At 39.1% G+C, this 20,448-nt stretch overlaps 1 protein-coding gene across 3 annotated transcripts in view; it reads right to left on the reverse strand.

Annotated features, from left to right (window-relative positions):
* RUNX1T1 (RUNX1 partner transcriptional co-repressor 1) overlaps window positions 1-15,373 on the reverse strand; it is a 147,635-nt gene extending 132,262 nt beyond the window's left edge. Inside the window, exon 1 of one of the 3 annotated variants that reach the window (XM_033202428.1) lies at window positions 14,847-15,373. Coding sequence is in view for 1 of the 3 variants with exons in the window: in XM_033202430.1 (XP_033058321.1) it covers window positions 14,847-14,874 (28 nt within the window). In the remaining 2 variants the exon portion in view is untranslated. Of the gene's footprint in view, window positions 1-7,314; window positions 7,623-14,846 lie in introns of those variants that run through there. The other 2 variants (XM_033202430.1, XM_033202429.1) reach the window with 2 other exon arrangements.
* Between the last annotated feature and the right edge of the window lie 5,075 nt (window positions 15,374-20,448).

The following is a 20,448-nucleotide window of genomic DNA, read 5'->3' on the forward strand; positions in this document are numbered from 1 at the left end:
AATTCATTGTCCACATTTGTTTCTCATCAGATGTCGAATGTGGACCTCATTTCTAAATAAATCTAGCTGAAGCGGAGAATGAAAATGTGTGATAGGTGAGCAAAGAAGCTGTGGAGTAAAGGACACTCCTTGTGTGACACATGATAAAAGTTACAGAATCCTAACAGTCACTTAAAAAGAACACTTTCACAGGAAAGGAGGATTACTATGTCAGTCTGATAAACACCCAGTTCCAATCCCAATATCATCTGCTGTTCTTCCCAGCTGTGTTTGCTCATCACTGTGTACATAACATATGCATAGACTCTGAAAATAAGCTATTAGTCGTCCGTGACCTGTCTTACAGTTCACATGCCCCTGTACCTGTACCTTGAGGTTAGGGAAAGGGGTGTAGTACTTCTAGTTTAAGCTAGTCTAATCAACTTCCCAAGACTGCATTTAAAGCCCAGCTTGTATAATGCTTATAACCAGTGGGGATAACTTCCTAATTTCTGATTCTCCACTTGTCAACATTCATTTGAAATATTTTCCACAATACTGCTGTGCTATTTCCCTGGCACCATGATCTGTGCCAACCCTTTCAGGTACCATTATTGATCTGCTTTCCTAATATTAGGCTCTGGTCTCCTCACTAAGTGTTACTAGGTGGATTCTCCAAAAAGTCTAGTGGAAGAGTCCTCCCAGATACTCTTTATAATAACATCTCACAGCTAGTTCTCTCTCCTAGTGCTCTAATTATCTCACCACATGGCCATGTCTAGCTTATTACTGTTTGACACTGTTTCCTCTCATATTATCAGTGGCCACTCATTTCTTGAGCTTCTTTAGACAAATTACCATTACTGCTGCTAGTATTTTATCTAATATTTCTCTGACATAATATTCAACCCAATTAGTACCAACTAAGAGTTTGCTGTATATATACTCTTAAGACATTCTCCCTTGTGGCAAATAACTTTAATTTGACTTCCCGTTGAACTCTGAATACCAATGCAAAAATTTTCTACAACCTATGAAGCAACAGTGCTTCCTGTGGCATCCATTTCTAATGACAGATGAAAATATTACTTCTAAGTCAAACCAATCCCAGACATCTTAGTAAACAGTAAGTTTCCACTGTCATTTTGGATGATGAGGAAGTGCTCACCTTGATCAAACTAGAAGAATGCCAATAACTCTGAAGTTCAAAAGAAACCCTAGCCTGGGTTTACTATTTATAACCACCCAAATTAGAATCAAATCTCTAATAATGTCTATATTTTAATCACCTACAACAGTTTTACAAACTAAAGTACAAAATCAACAGGTAATAATTGAATTACTTAATTATTTTAGAAGCAATAGCAAACAATTTCTTCAGACAAACAGAATTTTTCAGTCTTTCTTGAGATCTGTTTCCTAGTCAGATGATAATGTGCCCAAGTTCAATAAAATAAGCTGCTACCAGGTTCTCTCCAAAAAATGGCTTAAAGAGGTCATTTTCTAAATTTCCCAAGTGGAGTGAGTCCAAACTTTGAGACCAGGGCTATGGTGAATGCCTACTAACACAAGCAACCCCATCCACCTCAGCCTCCAGCCCCTCACTCCTACCCCCCAGTCACTGAGTTCATCATCTTGTCCAGTAACTATGAGGGGAAAGCATAAAGGCAATTTTCCTTGGACAAGACCCAAACTCTTTAGTTCCCTCCTCACTACATAAACAGATTTATTCCTACATAATTCACCTCTGAAAAAGGAATCATAAAAACTAAAATTTCAGACAATCATCTAAGATTTAGGATGGCTATGGAAATAATGGCTCCCTAGTCCATAATGGCTCTTCCTTATGATGGAGAAGACTGGAATGATAGTAACATTCCACACTGATCCCTTTCCCAATTAGATGAAGATTTATAGTGTCACCCACCCCAATTCCTGAATTAAAAAAAAAAAAAAAAGGATTTTTTTTTCACTCTCTTAACCCTGGGAAAGCCCCAAAGCCTACTTTCAGTATCACATATAGACTTGTCCGTATGAGAGTTGGGAAGCCTAAGAATCACCAACTCTGCCCTTTGCCTTCTGAGAAATTTGCCTGAGGGTTGGAATGCACCCCAGGCCACCCAACAAGTCAGTGATTGAACTGGAAAGGGAACCTCAGTTTGCCTCTTAGTCAAGCAACTGCACACAGACACCAGGTCCTTTTTTTTTTTTTTTTTCTTCTAATATGGAGAAAGCTTTACACTATGAAACTAGTTACAAACTCTTATTTTTCCAGGAGTAAAGGTGGTGTACAAGTCCTCTAACCTTAAGAGGTAACCAGGAAATTGAACCTGGCCAACTGGGAAATGCTGAGATCAAGATATAATGGAGTGACCAAGTAGGAAGGAACAAGACTCAAGAACTAAGGACTGGGCAGAAAATCACTCCAGCATACTGGATAAGTTCAACAACAAGAACAACAACAACAACAACAAAAAAAAAACAGATTAAATCCTCATGGCCTCAGTGCAGTGTAGAATTAAGGTATTCTGATGCGGGAACAGAATTTGGTAATAAAGAAGTCTGGATCAGGTGGTACAGAGGAATATAGACTGGCACACTCTCGTTGAGCATCCAAGGATATGTCAGCTAGAAGCCAACTCTGATTCCTAAGTGGGGGTGAAGAGGGGATAACTGAAAGAAAGCAATGGATGAGTAGATACAGCCACTAAGGAGAATATGCAGCCAATTATTAAGAGAATAAGGTCCTAAGTAATTACTGAAGCTCAGGCACAAAGTAGGTCATTAATTTGGGGAATACAAAGAAACCTCAATTTTCTAAATTTGGGCGAAAGATCAAGCTAGAAGAGTAACTATGGCAAGAGTCTCAGAGCAATGGGCTGGGGTTCTTTGAAAGTAAGAAAGTGAAATATTGGTTAATCATTTACTTAAAAATCAGTGATGAGAATGTATGTGAAGGTTGGTTAAGGCCAAGCTCACAGTAGGTCTCTAGTATCTATCAATTCCTCTCCTCTCTCCCAAGACCAACAACTAAGTAGCAGCCCTCAAGAGCCCTGAGCACACTTAGAAGTGATCTGTGCCCCAGGTGTTAAAAGATTAATGAACCCAGTCAATCACATTCCCCAAGGTACTTAGAGGTGCTTAGATTGCTAGAGACACAACGGGAAAACTTCACATATCTGTCCTCTGCATTCCTCTTCTACAAGATCTATATTCTAAAGGCCCTATTCATCCAAATAGTGATTTGCTTTAGAGGCCTTGATCAATATGAAACCTACCAAAACAAATGTCTGCTTTACTCCTTCCTGCATTACTTTGTAAAGGTAATCACAATTTGAACTATTAAAGCAGATGATTTTAAGTTGGTATCTCTTGGTCGTTGAAAATATTAACAGTTGTAGGCAACACTGACAGTTTTAAACTTTTTTGAACAAGCAGGTCTCACACTTTAAACATCAACCATGGGGCATTACTTAAGACCAGTAGTTCTGATGTAAGAGCCTGGACGTGATTTCACCAAGTATGAACATTCCGAAAACAGGCACAGGCATCTCCCCTGTTGGTGTCATGTAAGGTACTGTGGCTTCAAAAACAACCCTCATTAGAAGATCACATCCCAAGTGAAGGGATTATATCTGTGAATAAACTTTTTGTACACTGATATGTGATTCAGCATCTTTTCTTAAAAATGTCAGAGTCTTGGTGCTATATTAGAGGAAACAGCCACATGACGCCCAGCTCTCTTTAAGATATGCCAACACAACATGCCATACTGAACTGTTCTTTGGGCTTGAAATTGGAAACTGCCTTCCTTAAAAGCAGTCTTCTTTGGTTGGTTCCATAGATGTAATTGCCAATACTCACATTCAACATTGTTCTTCAAACTACCTCTTCTTTTGAGTTGGTGTTTTAGAAGAAACATTGCATTTGTTAATATCAAACATGCTAAGGTGTCACTATGCCTGCCTTCCCCTTTATTCATTCTTGAAATATTTTGAGTTTATCTGTGACGAGTGTGTATAGCAATTCATATGTGAAGCCACAAACTTAGCTAATTGATCCTCAGCAGTGATCAGGTCTCACCCCAGGCAAATTACTATAGCCACAAGTCCACCAAACTGCAATCCAAGGTTGAGTCAATATTGAACCTTATCCAAATTTCACCAGTCTTCCTTCTAGTTTAATTCTCTCTGCTCATGTTTTATATGGATAGCGTTGTCATTCACTTTCTTGTTATAAGGACACAGTATTACTTTTATTATGATTATTTAAGACATCTTAAGAGTTTCCTTTTTAATTAAAATTAGATGATTTTAAAAGAACATGTCTTTCCTAGCAATGTCACTAGTAAAATGCAATCCAATTTTTCTCTACGTGGTGCTTTCGCTGTCCATAAAACTTATTTGATTAGCAGTACTATAGAAGCTAAAGCTTTTGTATGCAGGCACTCAAGCATAATTTAATCATTTTATTTAAGCATGGAAAAGATTATTCTGAAAGCCCTGTTAGGAAAATATCCCTGATTAGTTTAAACTTACATTTGCAGGTATATTAAAGGTGAAATAAATCTCAGAATGCTCAGTATGCAAGGAACAGTGTTAACTTTGTTACAACAGTCCAGCAGTAAGTTAAAAATTGTAGTATTAGAGAATGTAAGGAATAACTATCTGATTTTCAATACATGTATTTAAGCAGGTTATTTTAAAATAAATTTTATTTTGTGTGAACCCTTTTTTATTACCAGGATTTTCACCTATGGAAACCTCTTTTATAGTCAAACAAGATGAGATCTTAATTGCATACTACCATTTATCTGCTGAGGATAAAAGTGCCAACAAATGAAAATGCACATTAAGCAAGAGATTGTCAGAATATAAATTTTTTTATTTTTTTGTTTTTTTGTTTTTAAATAACCCACTCGCATTAACAAAAGACTGCAGTAGCTTCCAAATTATAGGTTGTTATTTTTAGTGGAAGTAGTTCAATATTCATATTGGAGCAGATGTAGCAGTTTAACAAAACAGCTCTTCAAATCCTGCACAAATTGAAAACAGGAAAACTGATTGCATTTTCTCTTATCACTTTCCTTTTCTGAATTGACACTTTTGGCCTTCTGAAAATTTACACATGGCTTTCATCTCAACAGCACCTGCTGATCAAATAGAAACCTAACATTTTCATGAAAATGGTATAAAGGACTAGTTTTGTTCTAAACACTGTACAGAGCATCAGTTGCCTACTTGATGGCAACAATTGCCATGTATAAGTCATAGTCATAATAGATTTATATTTTCATAAATTTCTTTAACATAAAAATACATTAAGTCCCTTCTGGTTTTTTTTTTTTTTTTCATATTCACTCTCTGTGTGGTTCAAATTTCTTGGACTCAACGCCTGCCTAATACTTAGTTTTGTTATTTAAAGACTATGCAAAATGTGTGAAAGGGTAAATTACACCAAGATAACAAATACTTAGTATTTATCTGCCTTTGCTTGAAATACACATGTTTATCTATATAAGTTATTGTCTATGCATGCACATGAGTGTAAAATACATACATCTCACTTTGTATTCCACCTAGTAAAAGAAAACTGGAAACAAAAAGTCAGAGTCAGACCCTATTTTTGAAGGGACATTACACATTATTTTATGAGATATAGATTTAGCAGGTGCCTGGCTGTTTCAGTACCCCAGATTGGAAAAGAACGAATGTCACTCATGCAACAAACTGGTCACCTAAATAGTGACTGACCACTCACTGTAAATAACTCCAGGTAAAGATAAATCTTGAAAATGGGCATCCTTCTATATAAAATATGCAAGATCAATGGCTAGCATGCTTTCCAGATTTTTAAACACGCTCCACATATTTCTGTGTAACACCCAATTCTGGGTAAAATTTAAGATGTTCCTAAGACATGCTATCCGTTAGCTTCTTAGCCAAAAGAGCTCTACCCTTTCTGAAAGATTCCAGGCTGTCCTTTCCCATTTTGTCTGGGTGATAAGGTAACCTGAAGGCAGAAATGACATACAGTAATATATGTGCCACTCTGGCCAGTTGGTCTGTGAATTTCAGTGTTTCATCATGCTCACTGAGGCAACAGCAAACCTGAAATGTCAATATGTTCAGTCAATGGAAGTAAAATAATGGGACTCTATTGTCTTACCCAATCGATCTGCTGCTGTCAACAAGGAAACATGCCCCCCTGGCTTTAAACAAATTTTAATTAGGCTTTTAGTTACTGGATCATATCTATCTATCTATCTATGAAAACACCTATCTTGACAATGTGTAAGAGGCAAAACAATCACTTTTTCCACTTTTCTTCATTTTAAGAACCTTCTAAAGTTGATATTATAATGTTTCAAATACTTGTGAGTCAATAAGACATGTTTTCTCCTTTTTTTAAACTAGCTCCAACCAAAAGATTTCATGGTTCAAATCCAAAATACAAATCTACCTAACAGACTTGGAGTGATTTTTTTCTCCTCTAGCCTGAGTTGAACCATACTATAAAATCAACTAATTCCATATTAAAAGTAGGCTTCATTTGCTTTTCTTACTCATTCAAGTACCGTTAGCATCAATCATCACTCATTTAAAACAAGTCACACAAAACCAAACATTAATGATCAACCCCAAAGCCTTTACCCTCTTTTCTCAGTTCATCAATCCCAAACGCAAGGGGTAAATGAAACTCCTGTTAAAATCAGGGAGGTACATGGTGCTGAGAAGGGTAGGGGGTTGTCAGGGGAGAGAAAATAAGACATTTTAAGTCATCCAAATTGCACCAAAGTTCTCTAGCCCTTCCTTCCACCAAAAGAGAGAGTCTCACCTTAAAATAAAAACGAACTAATCAAGTTGTTAAGCAGCTTTGTCTCTCCCTTCTTCATCTAAAGGCTTCAGCGTCCAGTCAATAAATAATCTATTGTTCCCCCTTTATCGAGTCTCTTTAAACCTATTCAGACTGGCAAAACTAAACCCAATTAAAGATAAGGCCCTCCGGTATTCTCACCTCGGTGAGTCCTGTCTGGGTAGCAGAGGTGATGGGAGATAGCGTCAAGGCCAGGGTAGATGCCTCCTCCTCACCCCACACAACAAAAGGCAGATTTCTCTTTCTCACTCTGCTAATCTTTAAATGTAAATTCTCTCCGCCAGCTAAGAGGAGCGACAGATAACATGTTACATCTTCACTTCTCCTGGTCTTATCGACTTCTGAATCATTTGGAAAGGGAGAGAGGGAGAGAGAAAAGCCGCCTCCCCACGCCCCCCTTCCTCCTGGCCACCCCTCCTTCCTCCCTGCTCGCCTCCCTCCCCTGTTCACGGAGATTACCTTCTGGCAAAGGAGCGCGGGAGAGCGGCCGCGGCGGCACCCAGACCGCGGCTTTGTATTCATTAAACACACATTGGAGCTTATCAGAAGTAAAAGGCTTGTCAGGATGGCACATTGTGTGTGAGTGAGTGTGTGAGCGCAGGAGGGAGAGGAGAGAAGCCAACGTGCATCAGGGTGATTACAATATCAGCAGGGCCCAGATGGAGGCAGGAAAATAAACATAGGGTGCGTGTGAGACGGAGCGGGAGAGGGAGGAAAAGTGGGAGAGGGAGAGAGAGAGAGGAGAGAGAAAGGGACAGGCAGGAGGGAAGGAGAGACACAGGCAGGAGGGAAGGAGGGATGGAGGGGGCGGGGGCTCAGACCCCAGGATGGGGCCAGAAAGTGGGGAAGAGCTACCCTAAGGCTGTCTGGGAATGAGAGGCTAGGAGTCGCCTGCATGCCCAAATCTGCCCCTACCACCCAAAAAAGGGAGGAATCCAGCAAACTGTATTTCCCTGCTCCAGGGCTAGGCTGGAACATGTTAGAGATTCTGTCAAGGTCAGAGGAGGAGCAAGAGCTCTCTTTTGGCAGAACCTAAGGAGACAGTCGCCATCTCACCTCCATCCAAATAGCCACAATTTGCAAAACAAACCTACTGAGTCTAGGAGCAGTTAAGCAGCCTTCCAGACCAACCTGAAGTCGGGAGTTCTTGTCCCTTTCTTTGCTGACCCCAATACTCCCAAATTCCAGCCCCTGTACACTCACACATGCAGAGATATAAAATAGCTCCTGTCCCTGAACTTTAATGTGTCCCAGCTGAAGACTCCTGCAGCCAGCATCATTGTGATAAGGAGGACCACTTGTGATTGGTAGCTACAGGTGACTCTTAGAGACCTGCTCCACCTCCAGAAATTGTGTTGGGGGAGGGGGCTCCTTATGTGTGTATTTGAGAGTCTATTTTGGAGGTGGGAATCTGAAATTGAGGCAATCAATCTTGGCTTGAGCTGCCTCATGGCTCTTCACCCACCCAGCGCCAGAGAATCAATCAGAGAACAAGCACGGGCTAATGCTTGTCCGTCAGTCCAGAGTTCATCCCCCTCCCCAGCAGGGTCAGGAAGGAGACACACCTGAGTAGTCCCTTGGGAGCCCCTTTTCACTTTTAAATACACCCATCAGACAATGTGAACATCTGATCAGATCCTTAATGGAGTGCGGATAATACAGCAGAGGTTATTTTATTGGGGGAGGGGAAGTATTTGGCTGTGCTGTGTTTCAAGGCACTGAAGCTTGGTTAAGAAGCTCTCACTACAGTATGAAGAGTGAGTTCAGAATGAAGGAGCCAATAAACTACACAATTGTTCATGGTGTGCACTGTAGCCCTAGCTGCTGTAAAACTTCAGGTTATAAAATAGTTTATGCATGGGGTCTCCATAGAAAGGAATAAAATGGGGGTGGAGGGTAAGGCTACAGAGTAGAAAAACACAGAATAGCAAGAGAACTAGCCCTTGCCTTTTAAGGGAACCAAATTTTAAGAGGCCCTTTAGAAAATGAGAAGAAGCATTGTTTAATCAGACACTCCCCTCCAAATTACTTAGCCAAAAAATGGTTTTATGTTTAGTGGAGCACCACCCCCCCCCCACCACCCCACCCAAACACACACACACCAATGTTTCAACCGCAAGAATAGAATTAAAAGAAATATGATAGGTAACACAAAGTGGAAAAAAGCTGGGCATAGGTGGGGGAAGGGCATGTGTGAAAATCTTGTCATGCAATGAATGTCAGATAAAAAGGGGTCTGCCACAATCCTCCAGTAATCCAATAATGTGGAAAACCTCATGGTATCACTGAGACGAGAACACGGTAATATTTCTCCATAAATCTTCAAAAAGTGACCAGGTTCAATAGTTAAGAGAAGGGTGCAAGGATAGGAAGTAAAACACTTGGCTGGTTACATTACAAAATCACGTGAGCTTTAAATGGGTGAAAATCTGTCATACTTACATGTTTTAAATTTAATAACAGATTTCTAAAGTATCACTTTAGCTCTCATAAAAGGTCACCTTTCACCTTTTCTCTAGCTATTCTAGAAAAATGCATTCAGAGTAACCGAAAGCAACCACACATACCCCCACCCTTTATTGCATTTTAGTTACATCAGTTTGGACACAGACTACATATAAACACCTAAAAATCCAACAAAACTCCGGGGGAAGAAAAATACAATTTACAAGTGCCCACTGATTTTTCCATTACATGCTCTTTTAAGAAATGCTATTTAAAATTAAAATTAAAATTAAAAAAAACCTGCATTACTACTGCTTTGAAACCCTGAAAAGGTTTGCTTTTTTTAAAAGGGGCATCCCAAATACTAGAGGCATAAGAACTCTGCTCAAAAGCTCATCTGCCAATGGTCTGATTTTGTAAATGCACAGTATTTCTATTAGTACCTTGTTTGTTCATTGACTTTTGGCTCACAGTTATAGAAAAGATCAACCAATTCTCAAATGGGAAGAATCCATGACTCTCTTCCAAAGCAAACACTTTGCTGCAAAGCTTTCAATTAAAAGAAAAAAAACAGCAATACAATAATCAAGAAGTATAATCACAGAAAACGTGTACAACAGAAAGTGGTTTCTATAATCACAGCTGTCTTAAAGTCCAGGCTAGAGACTAGAAATCTTAATTTCAACTAGTTCTTTTCTTAATAATAGGTTACCTTCCTATAAAAGCAAGAAGTCCATCTGCCCCAGGCAGATAAGTTTTGAAGCATTAATTCAGATAAAAATCTAGCATTTTCTTTCTTTCTTTGAGTATGTGAATTCTAGTGTGCTATAATGTGAGAATTCCAACATATGACCATTATGGCATAATATCTCATTGCTCAGCTTGTCATTATTTCATTTGTAATTCTTATGTTAATTATGTTCATAATTACTATAAACAGATGTGGTAGACATTCATGTGACCTTTTATTGCAGAATGCTTTCTTCACTCATTTTTCTTTAATTTCTCATGGATACAAAGCTGAAATGCAGGAAAAAGCCTTTCTAATTTTCCAATGTTTTATATGCATAAGCTAAAACAGAACCTATCTTCTACTTCATCTGCATTTCAGAATATCATAATATTCTTAATGTTTAAGCTGCTTTATACAGCATATTTCTAAATTGCACACTGAACCTCACTGCTGCTCGCTAAATTGTAGCTATGGATGCCAAACAAAGGCTAGCATCCATGTCTAAGTTGTTTGTCTTTTTTTTAATATCAAAGGTTAATGCAGCAGAATTGTGCTTCAAAACCAAGTGCCTAGCAGCTACATAGCGATTTATTCACTCAGAACTCCACCATCATCACCCTCTTTATATAAAACACATTTACAATAAAATCAGTATGGATTTCATTAGCTGAAAACCTCCTCGAATTTCATTTCTCTGGCCCTAATCTATAATTAGTCTGGACAGACAGGTGCAAACCCTTCTCTTCTACAGATGGCTACTGGAAATGGTGCAAAGTAGCTCCTTCTGTTTAAACAACACATAGATAACCTGCTCTGTCTTATCACTTACAATTACCTCCATTAAACTGAACTAATGTTTGCTTTAATAAAATGTTCACTGTTCTTTAAACATTATTTAGGAACTCTTATATTAATGGCTGTGGAAAAAAAAGTGAAGTTGGAAGGTGTCTCTAGATAATAATAAATAGCTTATTCTGGATAAAATGTTCCTGCTGACAGATAATACTCAGGTTTTATACACAGGTTCACAGAGGTGTTTTAGTTGATTGAATATTTGTTATTTTGCATAAATAGAGTCAAATTTGATTTTTAAAAGGCAAACATAATTTTATAAGTTGGGGGAAACAACTTTTTTCCTGAATTTAGAAAAAGGTTTAAATTTTTTTCTTATAGATTTTGAGTTGTTATTAACATATAGAAATTAAAATTCTATATTATTTTCAAAGGGTATTTGTTAATTTTATGTATTTGTTTTACTTCTGATTATTCTCAAAGTTGAATGAGTTCATTCTTTTAAGGTGCATCTTAAAAATTAACTATGAATGGAAGTGCACTCTGCAAGCACATGGTTAAAAGCACCTCCATTCTATAATAAATAACTTCTATAAAGCCAGAGCTCACTTCTCCCTGCTTCTGCTATCAATAAAGTCTGTGGATCACTATATGATGAATAAGGTGTCCATAAAACAAAGAACCTTTAAATGCCCAAACAGCAACAAATAAATAGCCTTTCTCACTGAACTTACATAACTTACAGTAATAGACTGCAGCAAAATGCAACTGACTCGGTTTTTTTCACATGCAAATCCTGCAGGTGCCAATTTTTCAGACTGCTTTGCTATGAAGGGCTATGCTGCCTGCATAAAACCTCAGTGAAGAAGGCTTTGCATTCAGTGCCTGTCAGCTGATGTTCATATCAAAGAAGTGAGAAACAGGATTTGACAGTGAAGAATGTCCTAAACTGACAACCACTGACCAGCATTCCTATTGGAAGCATTTCTTTCTCGTGATCCTTTTTCAATGTTTAAAGAAATGCAAGATTTTTTGGCTAAGCTTCGATTTGACAATAAAATAAATTATAATGGCACCTTACATTTGTGTAGTTCTTTGCAATTTATGAAGTGCTCTTTTATCTACAAATATTTAGACCTTCACTTCAATGGGAGAGCACATCATCAAATACTAACATCAAGAGCAATATTTCACTCCGCTCAGGAAAAGAAAATTGTGCAAATATTAAAAAGCTGCAGTCCCATAACTGCAAAAATACTGTCCTTGCAGTTTAATAGTGCAATGTATTGTATTGCACATAGAATGATTTTTATTAGAAAGGACCTTTTAAAGATCATTTTAACACAAATTATTAGCAGGTATTAATGGACCACAGAGATTAAGTCCACAAAGGAAAATATCATTTCAAAGACTTCTAGTCTGCTTTGAGTTGTCCAAACATAAAAGAAAAAATAGACTGTTTTCTCCACTGCTTTTATTAGGGATAAACTGGACATTGGAGAAACTGAGTATTGAAATTCTCCCATGCAATATTTAGCTTTTCAAATAAAGTCACCGCTGTCTGAACAGTTTATAATAAAATTATTAATGCCTAAACACAAATATTTAATAAAAAGTTATCCTCAGTATTTTAAAAAGTCCGTTTTTATGCACCCAGTATAAGACTGATTGGTTGTTTTGTTGGAATTTCATCCTTTAAAATAATAAACCAACAAAATATAAAATGCTGAACACAGCACAAGAAATAATGGACTTCAACTTCTTCAGCATCCATCCTGGCTGCAAAAAAGCCCGGATCAAACCCTGATTACTATTGGGTGAGATTGTCAGACTTCTCTGGGAAAAAAAAAAAAAAAATCAGTAAAGAAAAAAAAGAAAATGAAATCAAACAACCCTATCTTTATTATCTGAAAATCATAATAATATTAAAAACTAGACTTTAAGGATAAAAGAGGGGGAAATCCACAGAATTATATATTTGCTTCTGTGTATACACATCACAGCTGACATAAACTTTGCTCAGGTTGGGGCTATGATGGTTTAAGAAACAATGGTGTTTGGTGACCTTTTCTAAAGAATTGTGTGACAGGAGAAACTGGGCACAACAGAATACTCACATGGTCAAGGCAAACGCTGCCATAAACTAAAAGGAGGCCCCCAACACTACCCGTTTATCACAGAGAAGCTGGTCAATTTGTATTCTAGGGAGTGTGGAATCACTGGGCACAGACCCAGTTCCGCTCCTGTTCTATGCAAAGGAGGGCAATGATGATAAAAGCTACTGAGTGCACTTAAAAATGGTACAGATGCTGAAAAGGAGACTAGGAGAGGGAAAAAAAAAATCCCTGTAAAACACATTTCAGTTCACACAGAAGGTATAAGGAATGCTTTGGTCAGCAACCCGACCTTTATCAGGAGATAAATCAATCTGCAGCAGCTGTGGACAGCCATTTATATACAGGCCCTGGGCAGATTAATTAAGGAAAGCTAAGTTAAAGATTCAAGGGGGCTCAGAGTTACATTAAGCACATGAAGTTTGTCTGGAGTGGCCTCTCCAGTTATCCCGGTCTTCATTCCCTCGCTCTGGCCTCGGGCACTGTTCTGCAGAACCTCCTCCACGGGAATCCTAGCTATTCCTTAAAGCGACCTTCTGCAGATTCCCCCAGAAAGCAGTAGCCAGGCTAGGGCACGGTGGAATGTGTGGTGCCCGATCTTGAAGGTTTCCTCCGATACGCTTTGCAAGGAATGAGGAGACCATGGGCTGCACGGCCGCCCAGCCAAATCCTCCAAACTGAAAGGACTTTTGGGGGAGAGGGGGAGGGAAGGCAGCTATTTTTAGTAACAGTTGCGGTTCACATCCTACTTCCCGGAATCATAGTACTCAAACTTTTCCAAGGATTGACCGCCCTTACAAAAAATAAAAAATAGTACGTTTCAAAAAATGGATTTGAGCGCCTTGTGCTGACCTAGCTATATTTGCTCAAAGCAACCCAGTCAACGCCAGGTCCGCCTGGGGAAAGGGGTCTGGGTGCGCCAACCAACCCGGTCCTTTCAGGTTCGCAAAGAGGGTAGTGAGCGGCGGGCCCCGGAGCATGTCTCCACTGACCCGGGGGCTTCACCAGAGGGGTTCCTGGAAAACGAAAGGAATTCTCTGGACGCGGCTCCGAGTCTGGATCCCTTCTGGCGGGAGCTACAGGGCACAAGGTTGTGCTCCCCGCTCAGGAAAAGCGGGCACCGAGTCGGGGCCGCGACGGGAACACCCAGGAGGGCCGGGGCGGCTGGGTCCGGAGCGCGCAGAGGTCGGGCGGGGACAACGCTGCCCATCGGCCCCTGACTGCGAAGCCCGGGACGGGAGCCGCCGTCCACCCGCTCACCCAGGGGCTTCCCAATCCAGCACCCCAAACGGCCAGGCGTAACAGGGAAACTTCGCAGGCGGGCGCAGAGCGCCTGGGTATCTCTAAGAAAACCCCCACCCTAGTTGCAGCCCGGTCCCAAAGTTAAGATCCCGCCTCTCCTACTCCTTAGGACTGTTTTCCACCATCAAAACAAGCCTTTGCTTCCAGTTTACAGAAAAAGGAAAAAAAGAAAAAAAAGAAAAAAAAAGAAGGAAAAAAGAAACAACCCCACGACGCGGTCATAGGGCCACCTGCCAAATGCACTATGGGCACCTCGATCAGTTGTTTTGTGGGGGAGAATCCCACTCATCTTCCTGCTCGCATACCGTGACTATGGAGAGGGAAGAAAAAATATTTTTAAAAGACAGTGTGGGGAATCTAATAGCAAAAATTGCATCCTCGGCTGACCCGCGAAGTTCAGTGTCATCGCAGACTGGAGTCACCCGCGATGTTCCTCTTTGCCCTGGTGCGTAGTCCTACCCTAATTGAGCGACAAGTACAGCCTGGAGCCTCTCGCGGTCGAATAACCCAAACGAAGATGACGGTCATCGGAACAGTAATTAATAACAGCCAGGGGCCCGTCCCCGCCGCCCGCCCGCCGGCCAAGCCCTCCCGCCGGCACTTACACTGCACAGGGCCGGAGAGTCCCACCATCCGCCACGGGCTCCGAGCTGCAAATAAAACTTCCCGTCGTCTCGGCCGGCCCGCGGGGCGACGGGGAGAGGGCGCGGCGCGGCTTCCCTCGCGAGGCCAGAGTGTCCGCGGCCACTCGCCCACGCGCGCTCGCCACGAGGCCGCGGAGTCGCGCCGCGGAGCGACTGCGGCCGCCCGGCGCTACGCAGAGAGCTGCGGTGCAAAAAGCCCGGGGTCGGGGACGCCAGCCAAATGCAACCTCCACGCAGAGCCCAAGACTTGCGGAGCTCTGCTCCCCTCCTCCCGCCTCCCTCCCTCCCTCTGCTTTTCTGTTGTTGCTGCTGTGGCAGACAAATGTGATGTGGGGCGCAGGGAATTGCCACTGTCACAGGCGGCGTCTGCGTCTGCCTCGCCCGCCCTCGCTCACTCTCGAGGAAGGCGACGCATTTATCTGCAGGGCGGCCGGGCGTCCGCCGGGGAGCAGGAGCGCCGCGCGCTGTGCGCCGAGAGCGCCCGCATCAGGCCGGCTCCGGCGCGCGCTCGCGCCAGGGGCGCCGCGGCCGCTCGGGAGGGAGGCGGCTGCGCGGCCGCTACCAGGTGCAGGGGGGAGGGCCCGCGGCGGGGCGGGAGGAGGTGGAGGTGGGAGACATCTGTGTCGTGCGGGGGTCACGGAGGTCAAGTATATGTTAACAATGGGCAAGCCCGGCACTCTAGGGCGCGCGGGCTGGCGGGCGGCCTCCCTCCCGGCCTCACCCTCTCCCATGCAGGCTGGATGTGGGGTTGGCTCCCTAATGATGCCTTCCCGGGCCGCCAGCTCTCAGGCGGCCAGAGTGCCCTGCAGTAACCCAAGACGACCACTTTCCCCGGCCATCTGGAGCGCTCCCGGCTGCCCTGCCTGTGTCTCATCACTGGCTGGAGAGACAGCTCTGCTAGAAATCAAGCCACTCTTAGATCTCCTCTCTAATCCCCTTCTGTTAGCTGATTTCCAGACTGACTATTTGCTTTCGCATTAGATAATAGCCTTAGAGAAAACAATTATCATTTTCTTTTATTCCCTTTGTTTTTCTCCTTCTCCCATAGTATACCATTAAGAGGGACCGCTTTCTATCTCAGGTTTTTGTTAGATGTGCCCCCTCCCCCAGACATTAATATCAATACTTGGGGGCAGGGTGGGGGTTAGTCCCGGAGGAAAAGATAGGGTGAAAGAATTCCAGATATTTCCAGAGTAAATAAATAATCTCGGTGAAGAGGACTGACAATTTGTAGAGCCAAAAAAGGGCTTGAATAATAATGAAAATACTAATATGTAGGTCAAATATGGTCAGATAATGGCTTGCAATGATAAGTAAAATGAAATCTTTTAAAATTACTGTGGAACAGTACCCTGACTGCAAATGTTATTGTATTTAGTGGAACTATTTGAAATCCTACTCTGAACCACGTTTTCTCCAACTAGCCTAAATCAATGTAAGATGTCCTGAATATGTTTTAAAATCTCATTTTTACAAAGGAAAAAAAACGTCAGATAGAGTCTGAGTCGGCCTGATGCAGTTAAGAACTGATGAGACATTTGTGGGTTATATTTTCTGAAGTGGTGTTTCAAATATTTAACAGTGAGTAAAATCCCTTCCCCCATCCTTTTAAACCCAGCTGGAGCTTCCAATTCTGAAGTCTTTTCAGATTCTACTAATTTTTAGCAGTTCATTTCCAGAAAACACTCATTGTACATTCTCCCATCTCCTTGGGATATTTGTCTAATGAATTATAATAGATTAATGAATTGCAACGTTAAGTCTTGGTATTTGATATTATGATGCTCTTAATTTGAATCTCATTTTATCAAGGTGTACATTCTTACAGTTCTTTATATTTTACTATACTCGCAAATCTTAACAGCATGAATAATCTTAAACTGTGAAATTTTATGTATACCATACTAATATAACTCCTTTGTGTAGAAAATTATGTCAAAGCTTACTATTGTTCTTAAAAGAATAAAATCATGTTGACATTTTATTATTCTATTACCTGTATTATTAATCTCTTCTGTCCCCCAAATTGAGACCAAATAATTTGGATTCTGGAGGCATATATTCATCTTTATTTAAAATTTTAAAAAATGATACCTGAATCAGGAATGATTCTTGTGAAATCATAATTTAAAATATAGAAAAAGTAAATCAGCAATAGTTTTATGACATAAAAAAGCAGTGAGAGATAAAATAGAAATGTTATGCTACGTTTTTCTTCTGTCTGTAAATTGTGCCAATGTAGGTATAAAATTATAGTAGAAACTTTGAACTTCTAAATCAATGGAAAGTAACTTGCAGGAAATCAAATCAAAATTGTACACAATCGAGATACATTCATGACACCAAGGCATATTTTGTAAGACACCACAAACCTTATAGGATCTTCCTTTTTGCTAGTCACACTTCTGGAAAAATAATGACCATTCTTTAGTTATACTTCTTAAAAATTCTCGATTTGGTTTGATATCAGATAGAATATATCACAACTTGAGTTGTTTTCCAAATTCTGATAAAAGCAGTGGAAGAACCTGTATCCTTGAGTTGATGTATAAAGAATTATTCAATATATTCCTTAATCCCACCTGCTACCTCCTTGAAAGGCCTGTGTTCTACAAAATGTAGAACATATTTTCCTATAGGGTTTATCCTTGTATTATCTCCTAACTCCTTTATTTGAAGCAGATAATAACTATAGGGGCCAAATCAAGCATAAGATGATTCTTGAATTGCAGAATCTAGGAAAATAAAACATATTAAATGAAAAGGTAGGAACTGGTTGATACTGTGTGGTGGGAGAGTATGAATTACCTGAAAACAGTACAGGGCCATAAAATATTTGGCTACCTTAGACTTGGGGTGGCGGATACACATGACAATGTTCAAAACAAAACAAACTACTAATTGATTTTTTTAAAAAATCCAAGGAGACAGGATGAATAATAAGTCTTCATATCTGTACACTCACAGAAAAGATAAGGTTTCTGTACACTCAAGGCTAGTTTACTAAAACAAACTAACAAACAAACAAACAAACAAAATGTCAGCACCTACCTACCACAATGAAACCACTAAATTAAAAGATAAAATACACAATAATGTCTTAAAATATTTTTTGAAACCCTTGCTAACAACTTTAGATTTTCACACTTTAGAAGATATTTTTTTCACATCATCAGATTTTTATTATTGTAAAAATACTGAGTTCTTTCAATTTACAGGGTGGTTGGCTTTTTTTTTTTTTTTTTTTTCCAGTAATGCTGCCTAAGGATGCTTTTTGTTTTCCTTTAAACCAATCCTTTAAAAAAGCAGAGCTTTCAATACAAATTTCAGATGAGTGCTTATTACCTTCTTTAGAGATGTGTGATTCACCTTTCACAAAAAGGAATTCCTATACAAAATGTTAACAAGTACTTAATTAGCATGTTTAAAATTCCTCCTTATAGATCTTAAAGTTTAAATGACTCCCAAGCTGTGATTTTCTATTCCTTGAAAAAGTCCTCCTGTTTGCCTAGGTTGAGGAAAATCGTTAATTACCACATTACTTACTTCCAACAAAATTATTTATTATTGTATTTGTACAAAAAAAGAATATGATAAACATAAAGAATGGCAAGCCATAATTAAGTTTTCATAAATTTAGACTTACCCACTATTTGCAATTTCGCTCCCTTTTGCTGTATAATTTTGTATAATTTACTTTTTGAGCTTTACATGAACAAGTTTTATTCCAAATCTTTGCAGTTTTGTTTTTTTTTAACTTGTTTAATGTTTCATTTTAGAATGTGGACCAAAAAAAGAATACATTTCAGAGATGTTTTCATTTTATTGCATAGTAGTTGAGCCACATACACTTAGTACATGTTCAATGTGCAGTATAAATACATTAGTTGTTGATAGACTTTTAACCTAAGCGAATAAACATACTTCATTAAGTAGAAAAATTATAAATTAAAAATAGCTTCCATCATCCACCCAAATAAACTGATCAGTTTGGTATAATTTAGCTGCAAACCTACAGACACTGGGTTGATTTTTATTTGAGATTCTTATGTGTTCAGATTGTCATGCTTTTCTGTACTACTTAAAAACCACTTTGCATCCCAAAAGCCAAAGTTGTAAAATTTCAATTACTTATTTAATTTGAAAAAAAAAAAGACTTTGAAAAGTTTTGCAAAAAATACATACTAGTGTTTCTTTAGAAAATGAGTTTTAATTTTTGAATATTTAAATGTTTGTGTTTGTTAGATTTTGACACATTAAACTCTGCAAGAACTCATTTATTGCATAAAATGAAACACACATGCATACTTGTCATACATGTATGTATTTTTATATGCACAACTATCTGTAATCTAGTAATTATCTCATGTGACCTTTTATAGCTAATTCATGAAAAATAACGATGCCAAATAAAATACCTTATTCACATGTTTCTCATTTAAATTGAATATTTCCCACCCCCAATTTGAAAGATTATTTTTTAAAATACCATAAACCAGAATAAAATCATGCAATATCCCCCCCATGGAAATCCAATATTCCACATTTTTTATGGAATGCGCTTAGTGAAGATCTTTTTATTTTTTTTCTGTAATTTGTACTGGTTATTTTGTCTATATAATTCTCAATTAGGTGTATATTATTGGGCTGTAACTGCACAAAGACAATGGTCGTTACTCACTGAACGGTGCTTAGCACATGCTAGGTGCTCAATAAATAGCTGTTGAGTAATGAATGAATAAGAGGTTTAAAAAGTTCCCACTTAGATGTCTTATCTAAATAAAACAGATGCTACCAACTTGACTTCTTTTTGACTGAAGTATTAAGAAACCTAAGATTTTGACATTACCAAGATTTTAAATGAAAAATATGTGGATATCAATTTGTTGTTGTTTTATATGTGCCTATAGATACTTTCATGTTGTTTTATATGTGCATATCAGTACTTCCTGTAATAATGGTGAATTTGATATGAAAATATATATTCTTATGTGTTTTTGTTTTAACTTTGTATAAAATTCTTTTTAGATTTTACAATAAACCACAAATTGTTCTGAAAATTAATTGTACTTTCTACAATAAACTAGAAATTTTTTTAAAAACACTATAAAAAAACTTCAAGCCAGCAGGATCTTAGAGATAAGTAATTCCTTCCTTCTAATCTCCTATAGTAGTTGAAACATGTATTCTTCAGCATACATATCAATATGCAGTAAAAAATTCACAAGCTGTCTAATTTGTCTGGGGCATGCCCTCATTCTTTCATTTAATTATTGTATCGGTGATAGTATATATAATCCAGATTGTTTAAATGATTTTAAATGGTGTTTATACTTAGTAAAGAATCATTTTTATTTGGAAATTTATGTCTTTGTTATGCAAGATCAGTGTATCTATGTCCATATTGAATGTACTCTTTAAAAGATGCATATGTATTTTAATCATCTCATTTTCCTAATCCTTTAAAAATATCAATTTACTCCATGGTGCACTCCAGTCTGATGAATCCCATATCACCTCATAAGACTGTTTTCATGCGGGAATTACCACATCATTGTAGTGC

Source organism: Trachypithecus francoisi, unplaced genomic scaffold (genome assembly GCF_009764315.1).
Source record: "Trachypithecus francoisi isolate TF-2019V2 unplaced genomic scaffold, Tfra_2.0 Lachesis_group7, whole genome shotgun sequence".
NCBI lineage: Eukaryota > Metazoa > Chordata > Mammalia > Primates > Cercopithecidae > Trachypithecus > Trachypithecus francoisi.